Source organism: Orcinus orca, chromosome 6, assembly GCF_937001465.1.
Source record: "Orcinus orca chromosome 6, mOrcOrc1.1, whole genome shotgun sequence".
Classification (NCBI taxonomy): Eukaryota; Metazoa; Chordata; class Mammalia; order Artiodactyla; family Delphinidae; genus Orcinus; species Orcinus orca.
In genome coordinates this window covers 26,940,903-26,963,170 of record NC_064564.1, presented here as the reverse complement: position 1 = coordinate 26,963,170, position 22,268 = coordinate 26,940,903, and the positions used below count along the sequence as shown (strand labels likewise).

The window sequence follows — 22,268 nt, the reverse complement described above, 5'->3', positions numbered from 1 at the left end:
GCCTGCTGCTCCAAGTGTGGGCTGTAGCCAGAGGCCCTCTGCACGACAGTGGACGGGTGCGGGGCAGACCAGCCTCCTCACTAGCGCACATAGGAATCTCCTGGAGAAGTTAACACAAGGTGCTCCCGGGACTTCTGAGTCGCTGTGCATTTCTAACGAACTCCCAAGTAGTAGGAATGCTGCCTGTCCAAAGACTGCACCTTGGGGAGAAAGGGCCTCGTAGGAGGGATCTTTGTGCCCCTCTCAAATGTAACCAACAATCAAGGGTCCCAAGACTTCTGAGGGAAACAGACAAAACCACCAAAAAAGGGCAACTGGGAGGGAAAAGAAAACTGGAAAATCCTCTCAATAACCCTCAGAGAGGGGAGAAGACACCGCATCCACAAGGCAAGAAGAGAATGCACTCATGACAGAACAAAATGAAAACCTCCGAGTAATAAAGTGTGAGAGTGGGATGAAAACTAACAGGTGTGCAAGATAAAGTTGAGAAGAGCTAACAGAAGCAGAGGTGACAGGAAAGAGAAGATGGACCACCCCAAGTAGCCCAACATCTTGGAAAACAGTTCCAGAAAGAACAGGAAATGAAGTGGAGAAAAGTGAATAAGTGTTGAACGCTTCCGAGAGTTGAAGGCGGGGGCTTCCACGTGTGACGGGGCCCAGCCAGGCACGCACTTGCACAGCGCTCAGAAAGCCAGTGGTCACACAGGGTCAGTGGCAGGCTCTCAAGAGCCAGAAGACGGGGCCAGCCTCACACACTAGGGAATGATTTTCAGGCCAGAACTGTCCAGCCTGCTGGACTCTCTAAGTGTGAAGATGGAGAAAAGACATAGGCTCTCAAAACACTGACTCCCCCCATACACCCTGGGTGTGCCAGAAGAGACACTTCACAGAAGAATGAAATCAAAGAAAGGAAGGCACGCCGGGAAACACATCACGAGATCCAACAGAGAGGAATGGAATCTCTAGCCTCAGCGGGAGAGCCAGTCCCAGGGAGGCACTTGGCTCCTGGTGCAGAGGTTCTGGGGATGCTGACAACAGGACACCAGTATGTCTGTACTGACTGGGGACTGAACTGCAGGGTCTGATGTGGAATTAATGACAAGTATGAACCAAGCAAGTAGGAATCGGCACAGTGGTTACCTACGTGGGAAACAAAAGTACCGGAGGGGAAATCATAATAGACTACGGGGTCGGCCAACCTAATAATGTTAACACAGGGAATTCCCTGGCGGTCCAGTGGTTAGGACTCCGCACTCTCACTGCCCAGGGCCTGGGTTCAATCCCTGGTCGGGGAACTAAGATTCCACAAGCCATGCAGCCAAAAAAAAAAAGATTGAGTCTTCTATCGGGAGGACGGGGGATTGGCAGCCAGCATGCATTCATGTGTGCACACGGGTACAGGTGTGTGCGTGTGCACACACACATGCATGCACCAATGAGGCAGACAGTGAAAAGCTAACTCATCCATGTTCGTGAAACCCTACAGGTAATCCCCAGACTGAAATGTTCCCATGCAAGTCTGCTGCTCGAGGGACAAGGGTAAATAGTGAAGAGTTGAGGCTAGGAGAGCGCACTTACCGAGTCTGGTCACGGTGACCCGCACCTTGGAGGTCTTGTTCCCCGCCGTGGCGAGCGCGGAGCAGCGGTACTCGGCGCTTTCCCGGAGCGCATCTCGCAGCCAGCTGAGCACATGGGCCCTGCCATCAGGCAGCGCGTGGGTTTGCGCAGGAACACACACCTCCAGCTCTCGCCCGTTCTTCTCCCAGAGAAAGTGAACGTCCGCAGGACCTGGGGGCACACAGACCACCTTCACCACCAGGACCCCCACTAGGGGTCATGGGAACCATGGGAACTATCCTGGCACGGGAGATGGGGGCTTCCCAGATTAGGGGCCTCGTCCCAGCTGGACTCAAAGTGACAGTGCAGTTTTCCCGTAAGTCCCTGTCCTTCCCCTGGAGGAGGCCTGGAGGTGGTTCCCCACTGTGGTCCCCAGTGACCCTTGGGAGCAAAGGGGTACAGACCCCTTAGTGCCTTGTGCCCCATGGCTCCCTGCTCCCTGACCTTGCTCAGGTGCCTTTTTCAAAGCACACCTGCGTGGCTATATCCCCATGACACACTCTAGGCCATTGGGGGCACCCCCTTTCCCTTTCTCGCCGGGCTGTGCACCCCCGTTGGAGTGCCTGGTGGCCGAGCTCTGGGGCGGATGTCTGTTTGGCACAGATGGTCTGGGCCTGGGAACTTCATCTGCCCACCTGGCCCCGCTGCCACCACCTTCTTCCTGAAGCTCTGCGTCTGCTGGGCCACTCCCTCTTACCCCAGTGGGGCCTGGCCAGGCGTGTCCGGGTGCTGAGAAGGGCTGAGGGCCTGTCTTACAAAATAAGGGCTTGGAGGAGAGTGGACCGGAGGAGGGGAAGGGCCCAGACAGAAGCCCCCTTCCCAAAGCATGGCAGGGTCCTGTACACGAGCCACCCGCAGATCCCGTACTCATTCCACAGTGGCTGGGGTGGTGGGCTGTGGAGACCACTCTGTGGAAACCCTGGGGCAAGACTGGGCTCTGGTCCCAACACTGCAAACAGCCTCAGCAAATGACCTCCTTGATGGGGCCACCTTCTCCTCCCACGAAGTGCAGCTGGATGAGCCTGGGGCTTCAGGCTTCACCCTGGGCCCCAAGGGCTGTGCTGAGACGGGCCCAACTCCTGTCCCTGCTTCAGAACCAACAAGCCAGGCCGCCTTCACTGTGATCTGCTCACACGCTGGCTTCCACTCAAAAGTGGCTGAAGACAGGACAAGGTCAGATTAAAACACCCAGCTGGCACAACTAGGCTCCTTCCTGGGGTATGTGCAGACCCCCAGCTGAGCTGAGCTGGGACAGAGCAAAGGCCAGGCCAGGCCCTAGACCGAAGCAGCCGCCGCCTGCCCTGAGCACCCAGCTGGCTCAGAGCCGGCCAGGAGTGGGGTGCAGGCCCTACTCCCTGTGGGCTCTGGGGGACGCACAGGCCCTCTGTTCCCGCTGTTCCCAGTAACGGGGCGGGGGGGGGGGGTGGATGGTGCGGTGCTGGGCCAGGCCCTGCTGCTACCCTAACTGCCTCTGCCAGGCAGGCACCCCAACAATGTGGACGAAGGGGCCCTCTGGCCTCCTTGCCCAGGGACCCAGCTCCCTGACAAGTGCCTGCTGTTCTGCGTGGACAGCACCGCCCTGGACGGGCATGCCGTGAGGCTGACCCTGACCCAGACCTGATCACAATCCTGCCTGAGAATCAGCTTTTAAAAGCTAGATTCCATCTCAGATGCCCACCAACCTGGGAAATCACATAAAACGTGATTTCATGCAGGATGGTCAGCAGTACAAGGAATACATCTGCCTGTGGCTGGAGTTCACTGAGCAGGAAAAACAAACGATAGAGCCAAAGGATTAAAAACCAGCACAAGAACAACTGGCATCGGGGTGTGCTTGCATGCGGGAGCCTGTGGGAACGGCCAGGTGGGAACGGTGGTGGGCAGACATTTCTCTGTTACGTGCTGGGCTTTTTAGAAGGGGAAGAGACTTCTAGTTTAGATATGATTACTTTTGATGGATTCGTCACCAGTAAGGTCCCCGTGTGACCAACTTGGGACCTATTCACCTTTGTGCAGTCCCTGCATCAGTGACCCACCACGTTCAGGATCCTCAAAGAACCTTCCTCCCAAGGGAAGGTGAGACCCTTGAACCGGACAATCCTAGGAATGAATCCGAGACAATCATCAGAACCCACTGAAGCCGTTTCTATTGGAAATTAGGAAATGTCCCACAGGGGGGGTCCCCTGAATGCTGTGGCAACCACCCGTGTTGTCACTGATCAGGAATCACGTTTAAGATTTAATAACACGAAAATGTAATAATAACATTATATTAAATCAAGACAATATGTAAGTACATTGTGTATGTATGTACATGTGTGTGGACACATGCACGCGAGAAAAGGCCTAAAAGCGGCCATTGTGCCAGTGGGGCTGCAGCTGGTTACATTTGGGGGTGACTAGGTTTTTGCTCTTCATACTTTCCTGAAGTTTCCAAATTCACCACAACAAACAAATACTGATTTTATGATAAAAATAAAATGCTATTTGGAAGAAAGACACGTTACACAGGCTCTGGAGGGAATCCTGAAAGCGTTTAGAAGCGTTTTACACAGCAGCCCCCAGCCTTCCTGGGCCAGTGGACGAGCCCTCAGGGGTCTGTTTAGTTGTCTTCTGGGCAGGATTTCTGGTGTTTTGTTCTATCACTATAATTTTGCATAATATAAACTTATATAATGTACAAAACAAAGCGTTTTGTACTCTACCCATAGATAACTCTATACATACTCTCTGTATACATTCAGATGTACATACTTGTACATATACGCACACGTACACGTACACAGCCCCACGTCTGTGTGCATCTTCCTGGGTGCCTGTCAGTCGGGCAGAGGTACTTCCTCCCTTTAACTGAATGCACTTGGTGACACCATGTTCCATTTAGTCATTCCCTGGCCAGCAGGCACCTTGGTGGAGTCTAACTTTAAAAGCTGATATGCCCGAAGCATTATTGATTAAGAATGCGAGACTTGTCTCTGAATTTCAGACACTGAAGTCGGTTCTCATCCCCTTGCCCGGCTCAGTGGTGCCATGCACCGAGCCCCCCAGGATGGGGGCCACGAACATGGGTCACAGGAGCCTCTGGAAGGTTCTCATGACTGACACTGGGACAAAGAACCCCGGTGGCCTGAGCTGGGGATGATTCGTCACCCCAAACCACATGGGCCAGGACCTCTCAGGAGCCAAATTCTCCTTCCACCCACAGTGGCCAGGGCACAAACAAGGACAGAAACCACCTGTATCTCCATGGTGAGGACAGCGTCAAGCACCGTTAAACGTTCTCTAAATGTGTATTTAATGGTAGTAAAACATTACATATGTTAAAGTACTTACGTTCCATTTATTCTTTTTTAAAACTATCCAACTCATTCTGAATGCAGAGGAGATTAAAGAGAGAGGGAAAGCGACAGTTAAAACCGGTCAGCAGGGCCACCACATGACGTCAGTGGGGACCTGGGGCAGCAGGCCAAACCCACCTGTCCCACAGGGACCTGCTCCTCGGAAATTCGGGGCCACCAGGAGTCGGGTCCCAGCCCACCTCAGGATTGCGGGACTGTTGGCTCCATCCTGCCCGCACCTCGACCCACACCGTCTAAGGAAACCCACTGGTGTAGAGTTGACTCTACTGTGTGACAAAACCAGCATCCCTCCGAGCAATGGCCTCTCTCCAAGGGAAGCCGGCCCATCCTAGAGGTGGAGGGCCTGAGAGTCCCCAGCTGGAGGGGATTGTGATGGGATCCACCCTAAGTCCTCAGGCCATGTCCTGACAGCTGCCCCACTGCCTTCCGTGCAGCTCCAGGCAGCCAAGCCTTCCTCCAGGCATCCTCCGTGTGGTCAACTCTGACCCCCAGGCCCGTTGCTCTGGGGCCAACCCACCGCCCATACTCACGCCCTGGGTCCTTCCAGCTACTGGGCGGCCGGGTGTACCCCTGTGGGGGGCGGGGGGGCTCTTCTCCGAGCACCCAGAGGCTGCACACACCAAGGACACTCATTCCAGATTCCCCGGCGTGGCCCAGAGTTCACATCTGTACAGAAACCAAGAGAACCTGCCCAGGAGAGGAAAGGGGCTCTCCCAGGTCTCCACCACCCCAAGGTCATCAGCTTTCCTCCTCAAAGTGTCTCAAGCCCGTCACACAGGTGCTGGGGCCCTGTGGTCAGCTGAAGAGTGACCCCCAAAATATCCAGATCCTAAACCCTGGGACCGTATGTGGCAAAAGGCGCTTTACAGACAATATTGTGGGCCATGTCGGAAGGAGTGGGAGATGCCTGCACGGCTGCCAACTTCACGGGTTTGCTGCAGGAGCTCCGAGGCCCAGGCCGCTTCTGCCCCTCTGACCCTGGTGGCTTAAAGGGCTCTGATTTCTAACATTGTAGTTAAAACATGAAAGGCCATCTGAAACCTGAATATGCAAATGTCACCCAAAGTAGAGAGGATCCATTCTTAGCTTTAAAAACAAAACAGGTCTAACTCTGACATAGAAAAATAGTTGTATCAGGAATGAGGGCAGGGCCGTTAGGGTAAAGAGAAGTTCTACGTTTGTTAAAAAATTATATAGGTCTATTTCTGTCTGTATATATGCGCACGGTGCATGTACAGACACATGCTTTGCACAGACGTGCATATGGACGCATTATCAATCGCTGTTACACGTACAGGCCTGCCTCGTTTTACTGTGCCTTGCTTTACTGCACTTTGCAGACACTATGTGTTTTACAAATTGAAGGTGTGTGGCAACCCTGCATCGGGCAAGTCTATCGGCGCCATTTCTCCAACAGCATTTGCTCAGTGTCTCTGTGTCACATTTTGGTAATTCTCACAACATTTTAAACTTTTTCATTATTATTATAATTTTATGGTGACTGTGGTTGGTGAACTTTGATGTTACTATTTCAGCTTGCTGAAGGCTTGCTTGATGATTAGCATTTTTTAGCAATAAAGTCCTTCTAAATTAGGTTACATAATGTCATTGCATACTTAACAGACTACAGTATAGTGTAAACGTAACTTCTAGATGCATTGGGAAATCAAAAAAATTGTGCAACTTGCTTTATTGCAATAGTCACTTTATTGTGGGGTCTGAAACTGAACTCACAACATCTCTGAGATGTGCCTGTACGTTTTATCTGTATTTTCAGCCAAAATAAAGGTAAATGTGCTCATGTGCACGTAGTGGGAGATTTCTTCGCTTATCTGTACTATTCTAATTTTCCCACAAGGAGCATGGATTACTTCAGAAAAGTGAAACATGACTACATGCCTTCGTAATTTCTCCAGCTTAGAACCCCTTTTCTGTATTTGTCAATATTTTCCTAACTCCCCACTGTGCACATACATCGCTTTCAAACGGAAGACAGCCAGCAGTTAGGAGACCCGCCCCCAGAACCTGGAATTTGTCCTCCTTACACTCAAGACTCAGGGCCTGTGAATGGAAGCATGGCCACAAGGCACATCATGCAGGGTGCTTTGGACCAAAAAGAAACACAAACACACACACACATACACACACACACACACGGATGTGTGCATACATGTCCACACAAGAACATACATACATGCACACAGGTGTGCACAGATATGTCAGCAAAGCACACACACATACCCATGTACACACACACATGCACACATACACACATCAACATACAGACACACAGGTGCACACACACACTCCACCAGCATGATCTGGAGATGCAGAGAAGACGGTAAGCTGAGAAGCCCCTCCGAGTCACCCAGCCGCGAGGCCATGCCCACCGTGAGAAGCCGACCTGGCCTTAGCTGGGCCAGAGCTTGAGCCACTGTGAGATGGTTCCCTAAGCCTAGCTCTGCAGTGACACTCAGCCCGAGGCCACGTGAGAGCAACCTGGACAGGGAGTGCCTGCAGGCAGAGGCAGGAGCCAACATTTCTGCAGAGCCGCAGCCTGACAAGAAACTTGGTCTTTAGTTCTGGTGCCTTCTGGGACTCGGGGGAGGGGATGGCCAGAGACACTGCCTTTTTAAACTGTGCACTTGAACACCCACATTGCACAGGGAACCGGCTTTCGCTATTGGGCTAGGTTTAGAGGAAGAGGGCAGCACCTGCCTAGATCTGGACGTGTCATTGGGGACACCCAACCCAGTGACATGTGGCAGGATGAGCCTGGGGACAAGGCCTGCGTGGGGCCTCAGACAGAAGGGACATGCTCTCGTCCACTCTGCCCCTCAACAGCAGGCCGCCCTCGGGAAGAGCAGGTTCCCCAAGTGCAGACATGAAACCGCTCTGTTGAGGGGCGGGTCCCCGTAGGCCCAGCTATGGGGCCTGAGGGCCTGTGTCTGCTAGCAAGGGACCCTGGTGTCCCCAGCACTGAGCCTCTCCGCCTTCCCACCAAGGAGGTTCCCCAGTGTGACTGTGGAGGACCCTGCCACTGTGGGACGGGCCTGGGGGCCTGAAGCAGTTCCCGGGCCCCTGTCCCAAGGGAGTCAAGTGGCTGAGAGCAGCACCCAGGGGACCCGGGGCCACACGGACCCGCCCCTTGCAGGTCTGTCTGCAAAAGTCCCCTTCACTGGCAACTTCCCTGCCCACTGCCTGAGGTCCAGGCAGGAGTCACCAGTGGCCACACATGCGGGGTCACAAGTGGACAGAGCCACTCAAAGGCTTGTGAGCCAACTCCACAGGGGATCAGGCAGCAGCATAACACTCAGCAGCTTCTCACAGCTTGCTTAAATTCTCAAAAAAAGGAAAACAATGAGATTTGCTTGTCCTCCTCACTAACTTCATTCTTCGCCTCTGAGCAAACAGAACAAGCCGCCAGGCCCGGAACGTGCCACGTGCTTTCCCTCCACGGCTACTGATGAGTTAGAAGATGGCAGCCTGGGGAGACCGGGCCACCGGGCGCTGCCCAAAGCCCAGGACACATTCGGAACGTGTGTTTGGCTGACGCCCCATCCCAATACCATCCAACACAGTGCCAACGCCTCCTGCATCCGAGGGGGCATGCTAGACTCCCAATCTTTTCTGCGTTTAAACATCTTGAAGCAAGTTGTTAAACCAATTCCCATTCTGGAGGCTCTACGGTTAATGTTTTAAATCTCCAAACGCCACATACATCAAACCCAAATTGTTAGCCGACAAAGAAGTAACCCTATATACCAGCAATTGGCAAGCTGCCGTTTGTAAATGAACTTTGGTGCCCGCGCAGCGGCAGCTTTCAAGCTACAAGGCAACAGCTGAGTAGCTGCAACAGAAACCATGGCTGGAGAAGCCGAAGAGTTTGGCCCTTTGAGGAAAACACTGGTCGGGCCCTGCTGTCCACAGGAACAGCCTCGGGGTAACAGTTTAGCGTTGCTGGGGACCACCGGAGAGGTGCAGCCAGGAAGGCCGTGCTCGTGGAGGAGGCCCCCACTGCCCACCCCCCACCTGGACAGGTGCCCCGCTCACCTGTGGCATGGCAGAAGAGGTGGAAGGTCCCCAGGGCATGCACGTGCTGGGCCTGGTCGCTGAGGAAGGGCGGCAGCAAGGTGACCTGCAGGCGGCTGTCAGGCCCCGGGCCCGAGGCCGGCCAGGGGCTTCGGGGAGAGGAAGATGAGTCAGGGACCAGACAGGACAGGGAAGAGGACCCCGGAGGAGGAAAGGGCAGAGGAGATGAGGCTGCGAGACAGAGGACAGAAAAGAGAGAGGGCTCTGAGGCAGAAGTCGTCAGGAACACACCGCATGCCAGAGAAGGGGAACAAAGTGCAAGAAAGACAGGGGCCCAGGCCGCGCGGGGAGGCGGCGGGAGAGCCACAGGGAACCACGCGCCCGCCTCAAGGATATAAGCTTCTGTTTATTCGGTTACTTTCCGAACGTATACAATTCAAAGTAGAAAAATAAAAACAAAGTAAATCTTATAAAACACAAATGTTTACACCAAAACGGTCGAATCCTATCATGCTGGAAGATGACACTGTCCACACAGGCCACACACACACTCAGAGTTTATTGCTCTTTGCCACGGAAAGAAAGGCTCCTCTATGTGGGTGTCTGGAAAGCAGGAAATGGAGCGTGACGTCGGTGATGGTTAGACTGTGCCGCCCACTTGCACCTTGAAAGAGGGCGACAGGCCTGGCAGGTCCGTGGCGGCGGCATCTGTGGGAGGGGTGTTGTGCTCACCAGCCTGGCTGTCCCCGGCCGCCCTGCTCTCTTCCAGTTATGGACAGCCCGGTTAGGCCAAGTGGAGAGTCTGGGCAGGCAGAGGGCATGAGATGGAAGCAAAAAGAAAAAGGAGATGTTCAGATGACCAAGATGTCCCGGTGAACGTTCTGTCTGGGCAGGAGGTTTTTGACCAGTGGCCGTGGGCACTGGATTGTAACTCACTCGTCCCCTCAATTCTGCCGGCCCAGCTCCACCCAGAGCATGCTGGGGGCCACATCCCTCCCTCCAAACCCTGCCCGGTGTTGTGAGACAGTCCTCCACAGCCTTCTCCTCAAAAGAGTTAAAACAAGAGTTAAAAAAAAGGTACAGAAAAAAAGTCTCTCTGAAAATGATGCTTCCCTTAAGGAACATTTAAAAAAAAAAAAGGACATGTTCTCAAGACATGGTTTTGTCTACATTTCTAAAAGCAGAAAAGAATGCATTTAGCAAAAGTAAGATTATCCCTGAGAATCTTAAGCAACATAAGCCATACCTTTACCCTAATATACAACAAAATTCAGAAGATGTACATCTTCCAAATATTAAAACATCTGCTTTAGTAATTTAAAAAATGAACGACCCAACACGCCAACAGAATTAAAGCAAAAATCCTAAAAAGTAATTATGTGGAAGAAATGGTTCGTGCCAACCTGGACAACAAGCGATAAGTTACCAATCTGATAAACTAAAACGTCATTTCCAATCTGGAATTAAATTCTCTTTCAGTGGCTGCTACAAGGAGGGGATGCTCATGGCCCAACTCTTCCTGGGCCAGTGGCGGCCCAGCCGTCTTCCCGCCGCAGAGTGGCCTCGGGCAAGCTTGCAGGCATGACTCCAAGGGCCCCACCGACCAGCAGGCCGGCCGCGACGCTCGCCGTTTTCCGAAAGGACAAAGAGAAACCAAGTCACAAGCGCGACCCAAGAGAAAAGACACAGAAGACTGAGGTTTGCTGACGATGGCTACCTACGCAGCACTGGACGGGGGACTGAACTGGCAACACAAAGACCTCCCGGGGAGCAGCGGGTGCCTCAGTCCCCGTCCGCGTCCGAGTCGGCAAACTTCAGCTCGCACTTGACGTCGAATGGCCGGTCCCTGACTGGGAGCTCGTCGATCTTCTGCGAGTCCTCCCGGTCAGTGGGCAGCCTGCTGGCCATGGTGTCCTGCTCTGTCTCATAGCCAGTGTCCAGGGCCGGCTTGGGCTGCCCCCCGTTCTGCTGGGAGAAGCTGCCCTGCTCCACCAGCGTCTCCTTCACACTCTGCTCGCAATCCGAGAAGTCCGACGTGGGCTGCTTCTTCCCGAGGAGCATGGCCGAGCGGAACTTTAAACACTGTCCGGGCAAGTAGCCCTTATAGCAGTTGTAGGTGAAGAGGCAGAGGAAGAGGACGAAGAAGAAGAGGAAGAGAAACATGAGGAGACGGTTGTCACTGGACTTGAGATACATTGTCTTCTCCGAGTGGACCTGGGGGACCGTGTTGATGACAATCTTTGGTTCACAGGACATGCTGGTGGGCCCCTCGGGGCTGGAGAGCAGGGCGATGGCACTGGGAGTGGTGACCTGCAAGGCTGGGGTCTGGGGAAAGGAGCCTTGGGTGGGCCCCGCTGACACTTTGGAGGTGATCCTACTACCTTCTGTCCGTGTGACCGGCGAGGTGGAGGCCACCGGAGTTCGAGGGACCACCTTGACCTCCAGAACGTGCTTGGCCACCACCTGCAGGACTGTCTTGTTCTTGACCCTCTCCTCAGACAGGCACTGGTACACCCCACTGTCTCCTTCTGACAGGTTGAAGATGAGCAAGTTCTTCCTGCCCACCAGGCTGTACTTGGGGCTTTCGGCCTTGAGCACGCCATTCTGGAACTTCCACACCACCCGGGCCAGGTTGGACTTTTGGGAGCATTTGAGTTCTGCTGTGCCACCATGCTTGAAAAAATGCTGCAGGTAACTTTCTTTAATTTTATCTGGAACATCAAAATAAACGTGCACAGCATCAACAACCCTGCTCGATACTTCTTTCAAAACTAGGTTAACACGCACAAGAGGACACAAGAGTTTCACCCTGTGGAGCAACATGGAATCTTCCAGAACAGCAAGGAGATAAAGACATGCGTGACGGAAAAGCAAAGATTAAGACCCCAATGGCAGCCCTTGGGGACAAAGAAATTGAAGCCAACTCTGAGCAGAAGAAATCCTGTTTCACACCCTGATTTCCCAGGAGAAAACTCCCCAGGCCGGGGAGGCTGGGCAGCGGTCAGCTGTGCCTTCTGGTGGCGGCGCTGAATCAAACAATGGGCTTCTGCTAGCGGCTGCCGGGTGTGCTAGCCGTTCGGTGGGCCTTGGCGCCCTCCTCCTAAACTTGTCTTAACTGATGCCAGCTAGCGAGCGGGTTAGGGATGGGAGGGCAGGGGCCCAGGGCACGCCTGCCTTCAGCTGGGACATGCCTGACCTCCTGGCAGGGGTGGGATCCCCCGAGGGGAACGGGGACTAATCTCTCATGAGTTCCTCCCTCCTGTTCACGAGAGGTGTAGGTTTTGTTTAACGCGCCCCAAGCTAAGCAGAAGAGAGGATGCATCCCAAGAGCAGACGTCACAGTTTGGGATGGAGAGTGCCTTCCAGTACACAAATACACTCTGCGTGGCTTCAACATCCTGTTCTGTGATAAAAGGGACAGAGAAACATCACGGGGTCTGCCACGAGATTACTTGACCTCTGTTCCAAGTAGAGAAAGAAAAACAAAATGTACGAAATGCCACACCAGCAAAGCATCATGAAATGGTTACGTGACCTGGCCGTCCCTGAAGAGAAGGCAGCGAGGACGAGCAACTTACCGGGGCAAGCGGATGCATCCCCACTCATTTCCTGAATCAAACCCCTGCAAGACAACCGGGCACAGGTTACACAGTGCATGCGCTTGACGCCATGGGGCTGGGCGGAGCGCCTGCATGCAGTGGGGCTGGTACCTGCTGGGGCCATCGGTCTGGTACAGGGCGATGCAGGCGGCCGCGGCCGGGCTCCAGGCGCAGTAGGGATCCCGGGCCAGCACGCAGTCCTCGCAGGTGCCATGTTTTCCACAGAAGGCCACGGGGGCCTGCACCACGCCCGAGTTGGAACCGGCATAGACAAACCTTCTGCCCTGTGGGTGTGAAACAGATGAGAACGGTGGGCACTGGGTGGGGGCAGCCCTCAACGCGCCAGGTGCTTCTCTAGCTCATGGGGAGTGATGACAAAGCTTCGTCCCGAGCTTCTGGAGGAGGAAGCGGAACGAGGCCAGGTTAGATCCAAGACAAATCTGCACTGCAGCGTCGTGACAGACGGGTGGATTTTGGACGGAATCCACGGGCTAACTCAGAGTGTGCTGGGCCTTGGTCCAAATCCCTCCCCTCCCCCGTCCGAGCACCCACCTTCATCCTACCCACCAGCAGTGCATCTCTGCACCTCCTCTGCCTCCTCTGTGTGCAAGAAGACCCACTAGCCTGACACTCCCGACTGCCCTCCCAGCCTCACTAGACCAGAGGCCAAAGGGCACAGCCTCCAAAGCCCATCTCGTGCAACACGTGAGCACCAGCACACAGACGGCCCGTGTCAGTGTGTGAATCCAGCGGGGCCGCAGTGAACACAGGTGGAGAGTGAACAGAGCTCTAGTAAACAAGTGAGGAGGCATTCATTTCTCACGCATCTACGTTTACGAGAAATGAACGCGGCTGGGGAAATGGACAGCCACTCTCAGAAGCAGAGAGCAAAGCAGGCTCCTCCGTGTTTTGGAATGCTGGGCCTGGGACGTCTCCACCCTCAGGCTGATGCCGCCGGCGCCCGCAGCACTGGTAGGGAGCCGGGCGCACGGGCAGTTGGGGCAGGCTGATTTCCTCACGGGACTCAGCTAGAACGAGGGCTCCCCCAAGGAGTCCACCTGAAGCCCAGCAGCAGACCCAGGGCTGGCAATTCACATACGGCATTTTCTCTCTCCTTTGCTGATAAGCCTCTGTCTCACCCTGACACTCTAGAAAAGCCGTTGGTTAATGTCAAAAGATTCCCAAGTTTCCACAGAGCTTAGTATTTAAAACACAGCCTCTATCCTCTGAGGACATGTTCTGAATTAATTTCAGAGTCCGGCTGGAGTGCAAAGGCCCTGGCATTACATCAGATCTCCTGGCCTGCGATGCCTTGAAGGCCCAGGGGTCACAGACCCACCGTGTGTGAGCACAGCCAAGAGAGGGCAGTCCCCTGTGCAACAGAGTCAAACTGTGATGGCAGGTGGCAGAGAGAGTCAAGCCCAGTGCCAGCCTGTCCATGTCGGCAGAGACCTGGGCAGATGAGGCCAGGTGAGCCCATATTCGTAAGAAGGAATCAGGACGACACCCTGTATCACAGTTGGGATCACACGGCTCAGAGGTGAGGAAAAATTTCCTGGGGAGACCGGCCAAGTGGGCAACTTCAGTGGGGTCCTATGGAGGGGCCCTGGAGAGGGCTCGGACACTCATGCACCCTCCTCACACCACAGCCTGCTCAGCCTCCAGCCCTCGCTCCCCAACAGGGCAGGGCCTCCCCAATTCCAACGAATGTGGACGGGAAGGGAACAGAAAAGTGGCTTGAGATCCCACAGCAGCAAGCGCTGCAGGCAAGGCCCATGGGTGGACATGCAAGTCAGTGGGCGAGAGGCAGCCGGGTGTCTGAGTAGCCTCAAGGTCACCCACAAGTAAGTGTCAGCCGCCGTGGGGGCTGAACACGGCCCCCAAACTCTTCAACTCCTCCTTCCAGGAGCTGGGGCTTAGCTCCCCGCCGCCCCCCACCCCCGACCAGGTGGACTGGATCCACTGACCACACGGTGTGGGGACAACGTGGAAGGAGAAACCGAGTAACTCTGAGAAGTCATTGAATCCGTGTCCCCCAGACAGTGGTCATCTTCCCAAATCCTCAACCCCAATTTCAACGCGAGAAAACATCAGATATGCCCAAACCGAGGGGCGTTCCACAAAACGCCGATCAGTTCTCTCCAGATGTGTGAAGGTCGCCAAGATAAGGGCAGACGGGAGCCATCAGACAGACACCGAGGGAGGCCACGGGGGGCCCTGGAGTCAAAAAGCAGGTCGTGGGAACGTGCGGATCGGGCGTGTGGAGGTGAGTGCAGGCGCTGTGCCAGCGGGCCTCCTCGGTTAGGCAGGCGCGCTGGGGAAGGGCCACAGGACCCCTGTACTATTCACCCCAGCTCTTCCGTGAGAGAAAACAAGCCGGCCAGGTACCACCCGGCACCTGTGAGATCGGCTGAGTGCGCACGTGCCCAGGCGCCCTCCTGCTGGCCCCTTGCGTTTCCCCACCCTCTGGGTGACTGTGCCCTCAGCTGCAGCACCAGGCTCTCTCAGTCACATCTTGGTCTCTGTACACACAGGTGGGTGATTGTGGGTGGACATGGCCAGAGTTGGAGGAGCTCCCACCTTTGCTGTACAGGGGGCATCTGACCATCAAAGAGTGTCCCCGGGAAAACCACACTCAGCCTGCTCCATGGGCCCAGAGCATGCCTGCCATGTACGCACAAGAGACTGGAGAACACGGCTGTTCATGCAGCAGGGGGAGAGGCAACCCAAGTGTCCACCAGTGGGTGAATAAACCAGACGTGGTGGATGCGTGGGATGGAATACTATTCAGCCCTGAAAAGGAAGGACAGACATGGATGAACCTTTAAGACATTATGCTGAGTGAAATAAGCTACTCACAAAAGGACAAATGTTGTAGGATTCCACTTATATCAACACGAGGTTCTTAGAGTAGTCAAACACACACAGACGGGAAGGGGAATGGTGGGTGCCAGGGGCTGGGGAATGGGAGGAAGCAGGGAGTCAGTGTTTAATGGGTTTGGGGTTTCAGTTTTGTAAGATGAAGTGCTGGAGATGGGTGAGGATGAGGGTTGCGCTATGTGAATGTACTTAATGGTGCTAAAGTGTACACTCAAAAATAATTAACGTGGTACAATTTATATGATGTACACTTACCACAATAAAAACAAAAAACAAATGCACTTGTCAGGGGAGAGCAGGTAGTGACCAGGGACCCCCCTCCCTGGTAGCACTTCCTGTGCTCCCCCAGCCCTGTGGCAGCTGCTCGTCAGTTTTCTGCATTGAGAGCCAGGCATGATCGACCCAGAAGAGGCTGCTGGTGGGGAATGGGGAGGGGGGAGCAGGTGTCTTTTTACCCTAAACAGCCGCTTCCTGCCGCCACGGCAGCACGGACAGCATTCTGAAGCCACCCTGAGCCCACTAGCCCAGGAGAAGGTGTGGGACCCCATGGGCACCTGAACCACATCCCAGCACAGTGGAGGCTCCTGTGGGAACAGGCAACTCACTCCCTGCATGGCTAGCCCCCGGCCATATGACCAATCCTGACCTCAGGCAGGTGAGCACAGGACTCACCTGTCAGACTTCCCACAGGTGGTACTGCCCCCTCCCTCCCTTCTCCCTCCCCCATCCCTCCCATGGGATCAGTACCCACATGCCCTGGAAGACTTGGGTTCAGGATGGCAGGGCCAGCTGGGTCTGTGAGTGATGTCGTGGAGCAGAGCCGAGCCCTGTCTGCACTGGGGGCCTGGCCTTGGTTCTGATGAGTACTAGACCATCTGGAGGCTCTAAGCGTGCTTGCTCCAGCCGGGCTGAAGCACCTGAGCAACGTGGCAGCGGCCAGAAGGGCTCCTGGGTTTCCCTGTTTCAACAACGATGCAGGTGGGCCTGGGGGAAAGGGGGCCAAAAGCACCCACCCGAGAGGTACAGATGTCTGGTAGCCTAACCCCATTAGGCTACTTCGTCTTCCTTCCCTTTTAGAACTGGAGCAAGAAAACACACACTGCGGCGGCCAAGAGGGGAAGTGACCCTGCTACAGGAGTCTGAAAACCAGATCCAACTCCTCAAGCTCATGATGCCGGGGAGAGGACGAAAGACCGTGTGTGGAGTTTGCAAATACGCATCTGACCAAGAGGTCGCCTTCTTTTCTTTCTCGCCTGGCTATCGGGACCCCCTTCCTACTGCCCACAGCCCAGGCAGGAGTGAGCCTGGGCCCCACGATCCGGGTGGAGGCCCCTACCTGGAGCCAGGGCAGGGAGGATGCTCTGAGGGGCTGGAGGAACAACCTCTTTCCAACATGAAGAGAGGATGGCCCAGGAGTGTCACGGGTCAAAAGGGAAAATCTCAGCAACAGGGCGACGCCATACGAAGCAAGGACAGCCTGGCTTGGTGCTTCCAAGCAAGGCTTTGCAAACAGGTGCAGGTGGGAGAGGCCAAGCGATGGGTGGGCCTGCAGTGGAGGGGAATTCGATGTATGGCCAGGCTACCAATTTCTGATGCTGACCAGAGCCTGTCAGCCCAAGGGTCACAGCATGGGGAGTCACAGGGCAGGGCTGGGACAGTCCCAGGGTCTGCCGTCCCTCACCGTATAGATGAGGAAACCGAGGCAGGACTGGTCCACCCAGGCTCACAGTCACGCACCTGGAGCCAGGACATGGACGAGGTCACCTGGTGCCCGGCCTGAGCTCTGCTCTTCACTCCCCACCCCGGCTGTAAACCGGGTGGCACACTTCCCAAAGGCCACTTTGGATGTACAGCAGGGGACAGCCTGTGGACCACAGGGCAAATCCAGCCTGCTGGCTGTTTCTATACAGCCCATCAACTAATAGCGGGTCTCACATTTTCAAACGGTTGAAGAAAAATCAAAATAATAATATTTTGTGACATATGAAAATTCCACGAACTGCAAAGCTCAGTGCCTGTAAATGAGGATTTGGTAGAACATAACAGGGCTCACTTGCTTCCGGACTGCCCACGGCTGCTCTCAAACTGCAACAGCACGGGCATCAGAGCCTACAACATTCACTCTTGGCCCTTTACGGACAAAGCAGGCCGGCCCTGGTGAACGAGACAGCGCCTCATGAAACGGGGCTTTACAGACACGGCGCGTCGTTACTCAGAGGACGCTTTTCTGTGCAGATGAGGAAGGTGCACAGAGGGCACCCCCGCCAACTGGGTCTTACCCTCACCAAGTTCCGGCACAAGAAGTGTTTTCACAGGCCAGTGAGCCCCCCGACAGCATCGTACATTGGTCCCAACAACTCGGTGAGGTTCTGCAACTTTTAGGACACAGTTTGCCTTCCCTCCACCCCATACCCCACAGCTCATGGAAGGACTTTCTATAAGAGCCTGAAGGTCGGCTCCTCTAGGCCAGATGGACGATGGGGCCTGCCTGGTGCAGCCCGACCCAGCCTGTGGGCACCGAGACGTGGGGCCATCCAGCCGGCCACCCAGTCACTTTACCTTCTTGGAGGACAGCAGCAGGGTCTGGACGGGCTCGAAGTCCTGGAAGAGCTGTGTCTCCTCGATGATGTGGACGTTGTTCTCAAGGCTGATGGCTTTGTGCAGGGCACCCCGGTCTGCAAGGTCAAAGCTGCAGGTTACTCCCCAGGAGGAGAGGACGGTGCTGGCACTGTCAGCCACGCAGCCAATGGTCACCCTTCTGCCTCCCACTCCTTCCCCCAGTAGGAGGCTTAGAAACAGATGTTTTTGCATTAGACACGGAAAAGGAAAAGCCATCAGCAAAATAAACAACTGGACTGACATGGGTTATCCCATTTTTATCTGAAAAATAAACAGCCCTTTGTTGACTTCAATACCCCTCATCAGAGTAGTTGACACTGTGTCCTCCAAACAAACGTGACATGGTTCTTGGGCTGCACTGGCCTCTGAGGGTGCCATCCTTGTGCCAGGAGCCCCAGGCAGGGGAGGCTGGTGGCTGCGCAGCACCCAGAGCTGACCACAGAGCCCGCCAGCTGCTGCTGTGCCTGGCTACCAAGACCATTCCAGAAGACTTGTGTCGGAGTCTACGGACCACCAGGAAAGGTGTGTCTCCCACGGCAGGTCAGGACAGGTGTCAGGCAGGGAAGTAGGACGTGCCCATGTGCCGGCTCTCAGCAGCCTCCCTTTGCACCGCCCAGACCTACCACACCTGAATTTCTAGATCTGGGCCAGGACTCGCATTTTTAACCAGCGCCCCAGGTGTTCTGATGGTCACAGAGATCTGAAGCCATCCAGGTGTGGTGACTTCTCAGAAACGCTTCCACGCCCTAACAAACCACTCAGGCACCTGGGGGAGATGCTGGCTCCGGGAGGCAGAAATTAGCTGGACTCACCCACGTTCTTACCCACCTGTGCTGACAAACATGACGTCATGGACCGTCCCATCCAGGGCCCAGGTCCTGTCCACCACAATCTGCGTGTAGTTCACGTCACTCTTGATCAGCCGGGGCCTGTTGTCTATCGGGGTCACGGAGTCATCCATCAGAGGGTGGTCTTTGACAAACTGCAGAGTCTTGTCTGGTAGGTTGAGGGAGCTGGAGAAGTTGGCCGCACGCGCCTCCCGGTTGATGCACTGAAGGGAGCAGACCACCCGTTACTGCGGGGTGCACGGGCACATGGCGCGCGCTCTGCACAAGAGGGGAGGCTTCCCCGAGGTGACGAACTTAGGACTACACAGTGGATTTCTTGAAAAAATGGAAACACTGAGGTGATCTTTCCCCAGGAATCTGAAGACACAGTTATAAAGCAGGGAGGAAATGCAACTGTCTTTTTGTCCACAAGACACAATTGTGTCTCATGATACATAGTCAATGAAGTAATTTTCATCCATTCATAAATGAAAAAAGCATATCCCACTTCTGAAATTGAAAAATACACACTTATCATTCCACATCTCTCCCAGAAGAGAAGCCTCGAAAAATGGCTAAAAATAGTCCAATTCTAGATATAAATAGCATAAAGGTCAAGAGCACAAAGGATTCTTTTTTCTATCCTAGTTCTTGATGTTCATAAACCAAAATTCATGACCACAGGTGAACACCTTTTGCTTAAAGATACGCATGAAAGGAACTGACCTGTGTTAGCAGAGACGTACCCCAGAGAGGGGGACCATCCTGGGGGAGTGAGCTCCAAGCACCAGGCCACTCTCCCAGGTCACAACCCCACCACGGGCTATGTACACGGCCCAGCTCACCAGTCACGTAATAAACGGATGCAGCCGCATCGGCCTAGACACCCACACTGATTTCTACATAAAATTCACTACTTTTAGGAGAAAAAAAAATGTGACTCATATTAACAAATGGAGAGTATCGCTCATCCCTTTGCTAAGAAATCGTGTGTTTCTCTGCAAGAAACAGAAAATGAAAAAGCTCTAATTTTATTACGCAATGTTAATCCCACAGTACAGCTGGTGCCAGCCAGAAGAGCTTTCTTGTTCGGGCAGTTTGTAGCCACAGCTGTTACACAACACACCGATGAGAAGAAGCCAGGAAAAGGAGAGTGTGCCCACGGCCCTTCCCAGTCCCGGGTGGACGCCCGTTCCCCGTGGAGAGAGCCCGGTCCACTTACCGCCCCGGGCCGCGGTGTGGGCACGGCCCCGTTGTAGCGCACCCACTTGGTGTGCGACTGCTCCACCGTGGCGCTCTGCATGTACTTCCCACGGGAGAAGACTGCCTCGGCTGTGGACAGGTTGTAGGCGCACACGGCCGAGAGCCCCACGTTGTTCCTGGGGAGGAGGGGGCGACGTGACTGCCCTGAATCGGGAAGCGCAGTGGAAACACCCCCAACCCACCCACCCGGGCACTCACAGCTGTGGGGTGAAGACCCCATAGAACATGGGCTCCTTCAGGCTGGGAGACCTGAGGACAAAGACGTCTCGCAGCACGTTGAAGACGAGGTTGCTGTCCGGCCGGGAGCAGATCAGCCTGGCCTTCAGGAAGGAGGTCCACTTCTTCTGTAAGGTCCTCAGGCCGCCCTGATCCCCCTGTAACCCCAAAGACACGTGTGGTAGGAGGAGGGCAGACTTCCCCCGTGAGCAGGTGATAAGTGATGTCCTTGGGCCCAGAGCAGCTCTGCCTGAATGAAAGGAAGCCAAGGCTGAAAAGGAAAGCTGGCTGCAGACTACTAGTGACGCCAGCAACTCCCTTCATGCCAGCTCGGGTCATCGATTGAAGCACAAAACCAAACCAACAAAACCCTCTCGACGGACCAGTCTCCCAACTGTAGCTAGAACAACTGTTCGACTCTGCCCACACTCTGTGTCATGCAGCAGACCCCCGCCATCCTTGCACATGTTCACTGCTTTGGCCCTTTGGCTCATGTGCATCTCCAGACTCACGACCCGTCCATGAGTGACTGGCAGAGCCAGGGGCTGGCGGACGCACAGGCTCCCCAATCTGTCTCAAGCCAATGTGTGTACGTGTGGTCTCCCCCAAAAGGGGCTCCTTGTGGGAGATCAAATCTTCACTTCCTTCCAGCCCCCAAGTTATCTGCTGAGGTGCTCTGGTCCTGCCAGGTCCTCCAAAACACTTTTCAGTGAACTGCCCACCAAGCAGCAATCGTGAAACACCCCTGACGTGACTTGGTCTGGAGAGAAATACCAAAACTCTTACAATTGGATGCAGAACATGAAATCGATGTATCCTCACTTATTCTGGACCCAGTGAAAATGCACCCCTCCTCATCTTTACGTTGGAATGGAAAAACCCCAATTCCAACAGAATTTGGTTAACACAGTATAGAAAAACTAACTTTTTATAAACTGGGGGAGGTTTGAGGGAGGTGTGTTAAGATCAGAGCCCTGAGGACAGTCATCGTCACACACGGGGCGGGCGCCCCTGTGGTCTCCAGGGAGGCCCGCAGGGAGGACAGAGGCCCGAGCCCTCGGCCTGTCCACACTGACATCTGTAGCGTGGAAGAATAAAGTGGTCGGGAAATGGACATCTCGGAGGAAGTGTGGAGCCTGGGTGACACACTCTCACTGAGGGCTGGGACCAAAGAGAAGAGGGGGTGCTGGGCTCACCTTGCAGACCCTCGCTACCCGTGGGATCATCAGCTTGAAGACGAACTCGTACTCCACAGACACCTCTGTGAAGAAGAAGTAGACCTTGTCGTCCCCGTCGTCCCCGCCCTCCGGGCTCTCTCCTATCACGTCAGCAAACACGAAGCTGGGCTCTGCAGGGAACAGACGCTCTGGTTATGCCTGTGCGCACCGAGGGCCCGGGCACCCCCTATCGAGGATGTGGGAGGGTGTCCACACCACACCCCAATCAAACGCCAGGGCCCGGGAATGGTGACGGTGCCCATCTTGCCCTCCTTGGCCTAAGGAGATGCCCGAGATGGGGGTTTTGAAGCACAGCCTCCCGGTCCAGCCCAACAACTGAGGGCTGGGCCTCATAACTGGCAGGCAGCCTGGGGGCCCCAGGGAGCTTGATCCCACCATAGCCTGGAGACCCACTGGAAGATATGCATTTGCCAGTTTAAACAGCACGTGCCTAAAAGAGACAAACTGCTGACCACCAGATCCAGGTGCCCCAAGGTTCTGGCTGGCTGGCCGATGCCCACGAGAAAAGTCCCCTGTGAGCATCTCTGTGAGCCATCTGGACTGTGAATCCAACATGGACACATGATGTCCAGACATAATGGTATAATATCACATGCTGATGTAACGAGCCTGAGCTCG

General features: G+C 54.7%; 1 protein-coding gene across 12 annotated transcripts in view; it reads right to left on the bottom strand.

The window, feature by feature from the left end:
• Nucleotides 1–22,268, bottom strand: part of SEMA4D (semaphorin 4D) — a 118,788-nt gene that overhangs the window by 4,024 nt on the left and 92,496 nt on the right. For 11 of the 12 annotated variants that reach the window (XM_033429612.2, XM_012533359.3, XM_033429615.2 and 8 more), the window contains 8 exons: nt 21,609–21,760; nt 20,395–20,570; nt 20,156–20,312; nt 18,935–19,157; nt 18,047–18,162; nt 12,719–12,891; nt 12,587–12,630; nt 9,395–11,719 (listed from right to left, as the gene is read on the bottom strand). In XM_033429612.2, the coding sequence (XP_033285503.1) occupies nt 10,791–11,719; nt 12,587–12,630; nt 12,719–12,891; nt 18,047–18,162; nt 18,935–19,157; nt 20,156–20,312; nt 20,395–20,570; nt 21,609–21,760 (1,970 nt within the window). In that variant the 3' untranslated portion in view covers nt 9,395–10,790. Of the gene's footprint in view, nt 1–1,578; nt 1,789–9,029; nt 9,158–9,394; nt 11,720–12,586; nt 12,631–12,718; nt 12,892–18,046; nt 18,163–18,934; nt 19,158–20,155; nt 20,313–20,394; nt 20,571–21,608; nt 21,761–22,268 lie in introns of those variants that run through there. The other variant, XR_007478124.1, reaches the window with a different exon arrangement.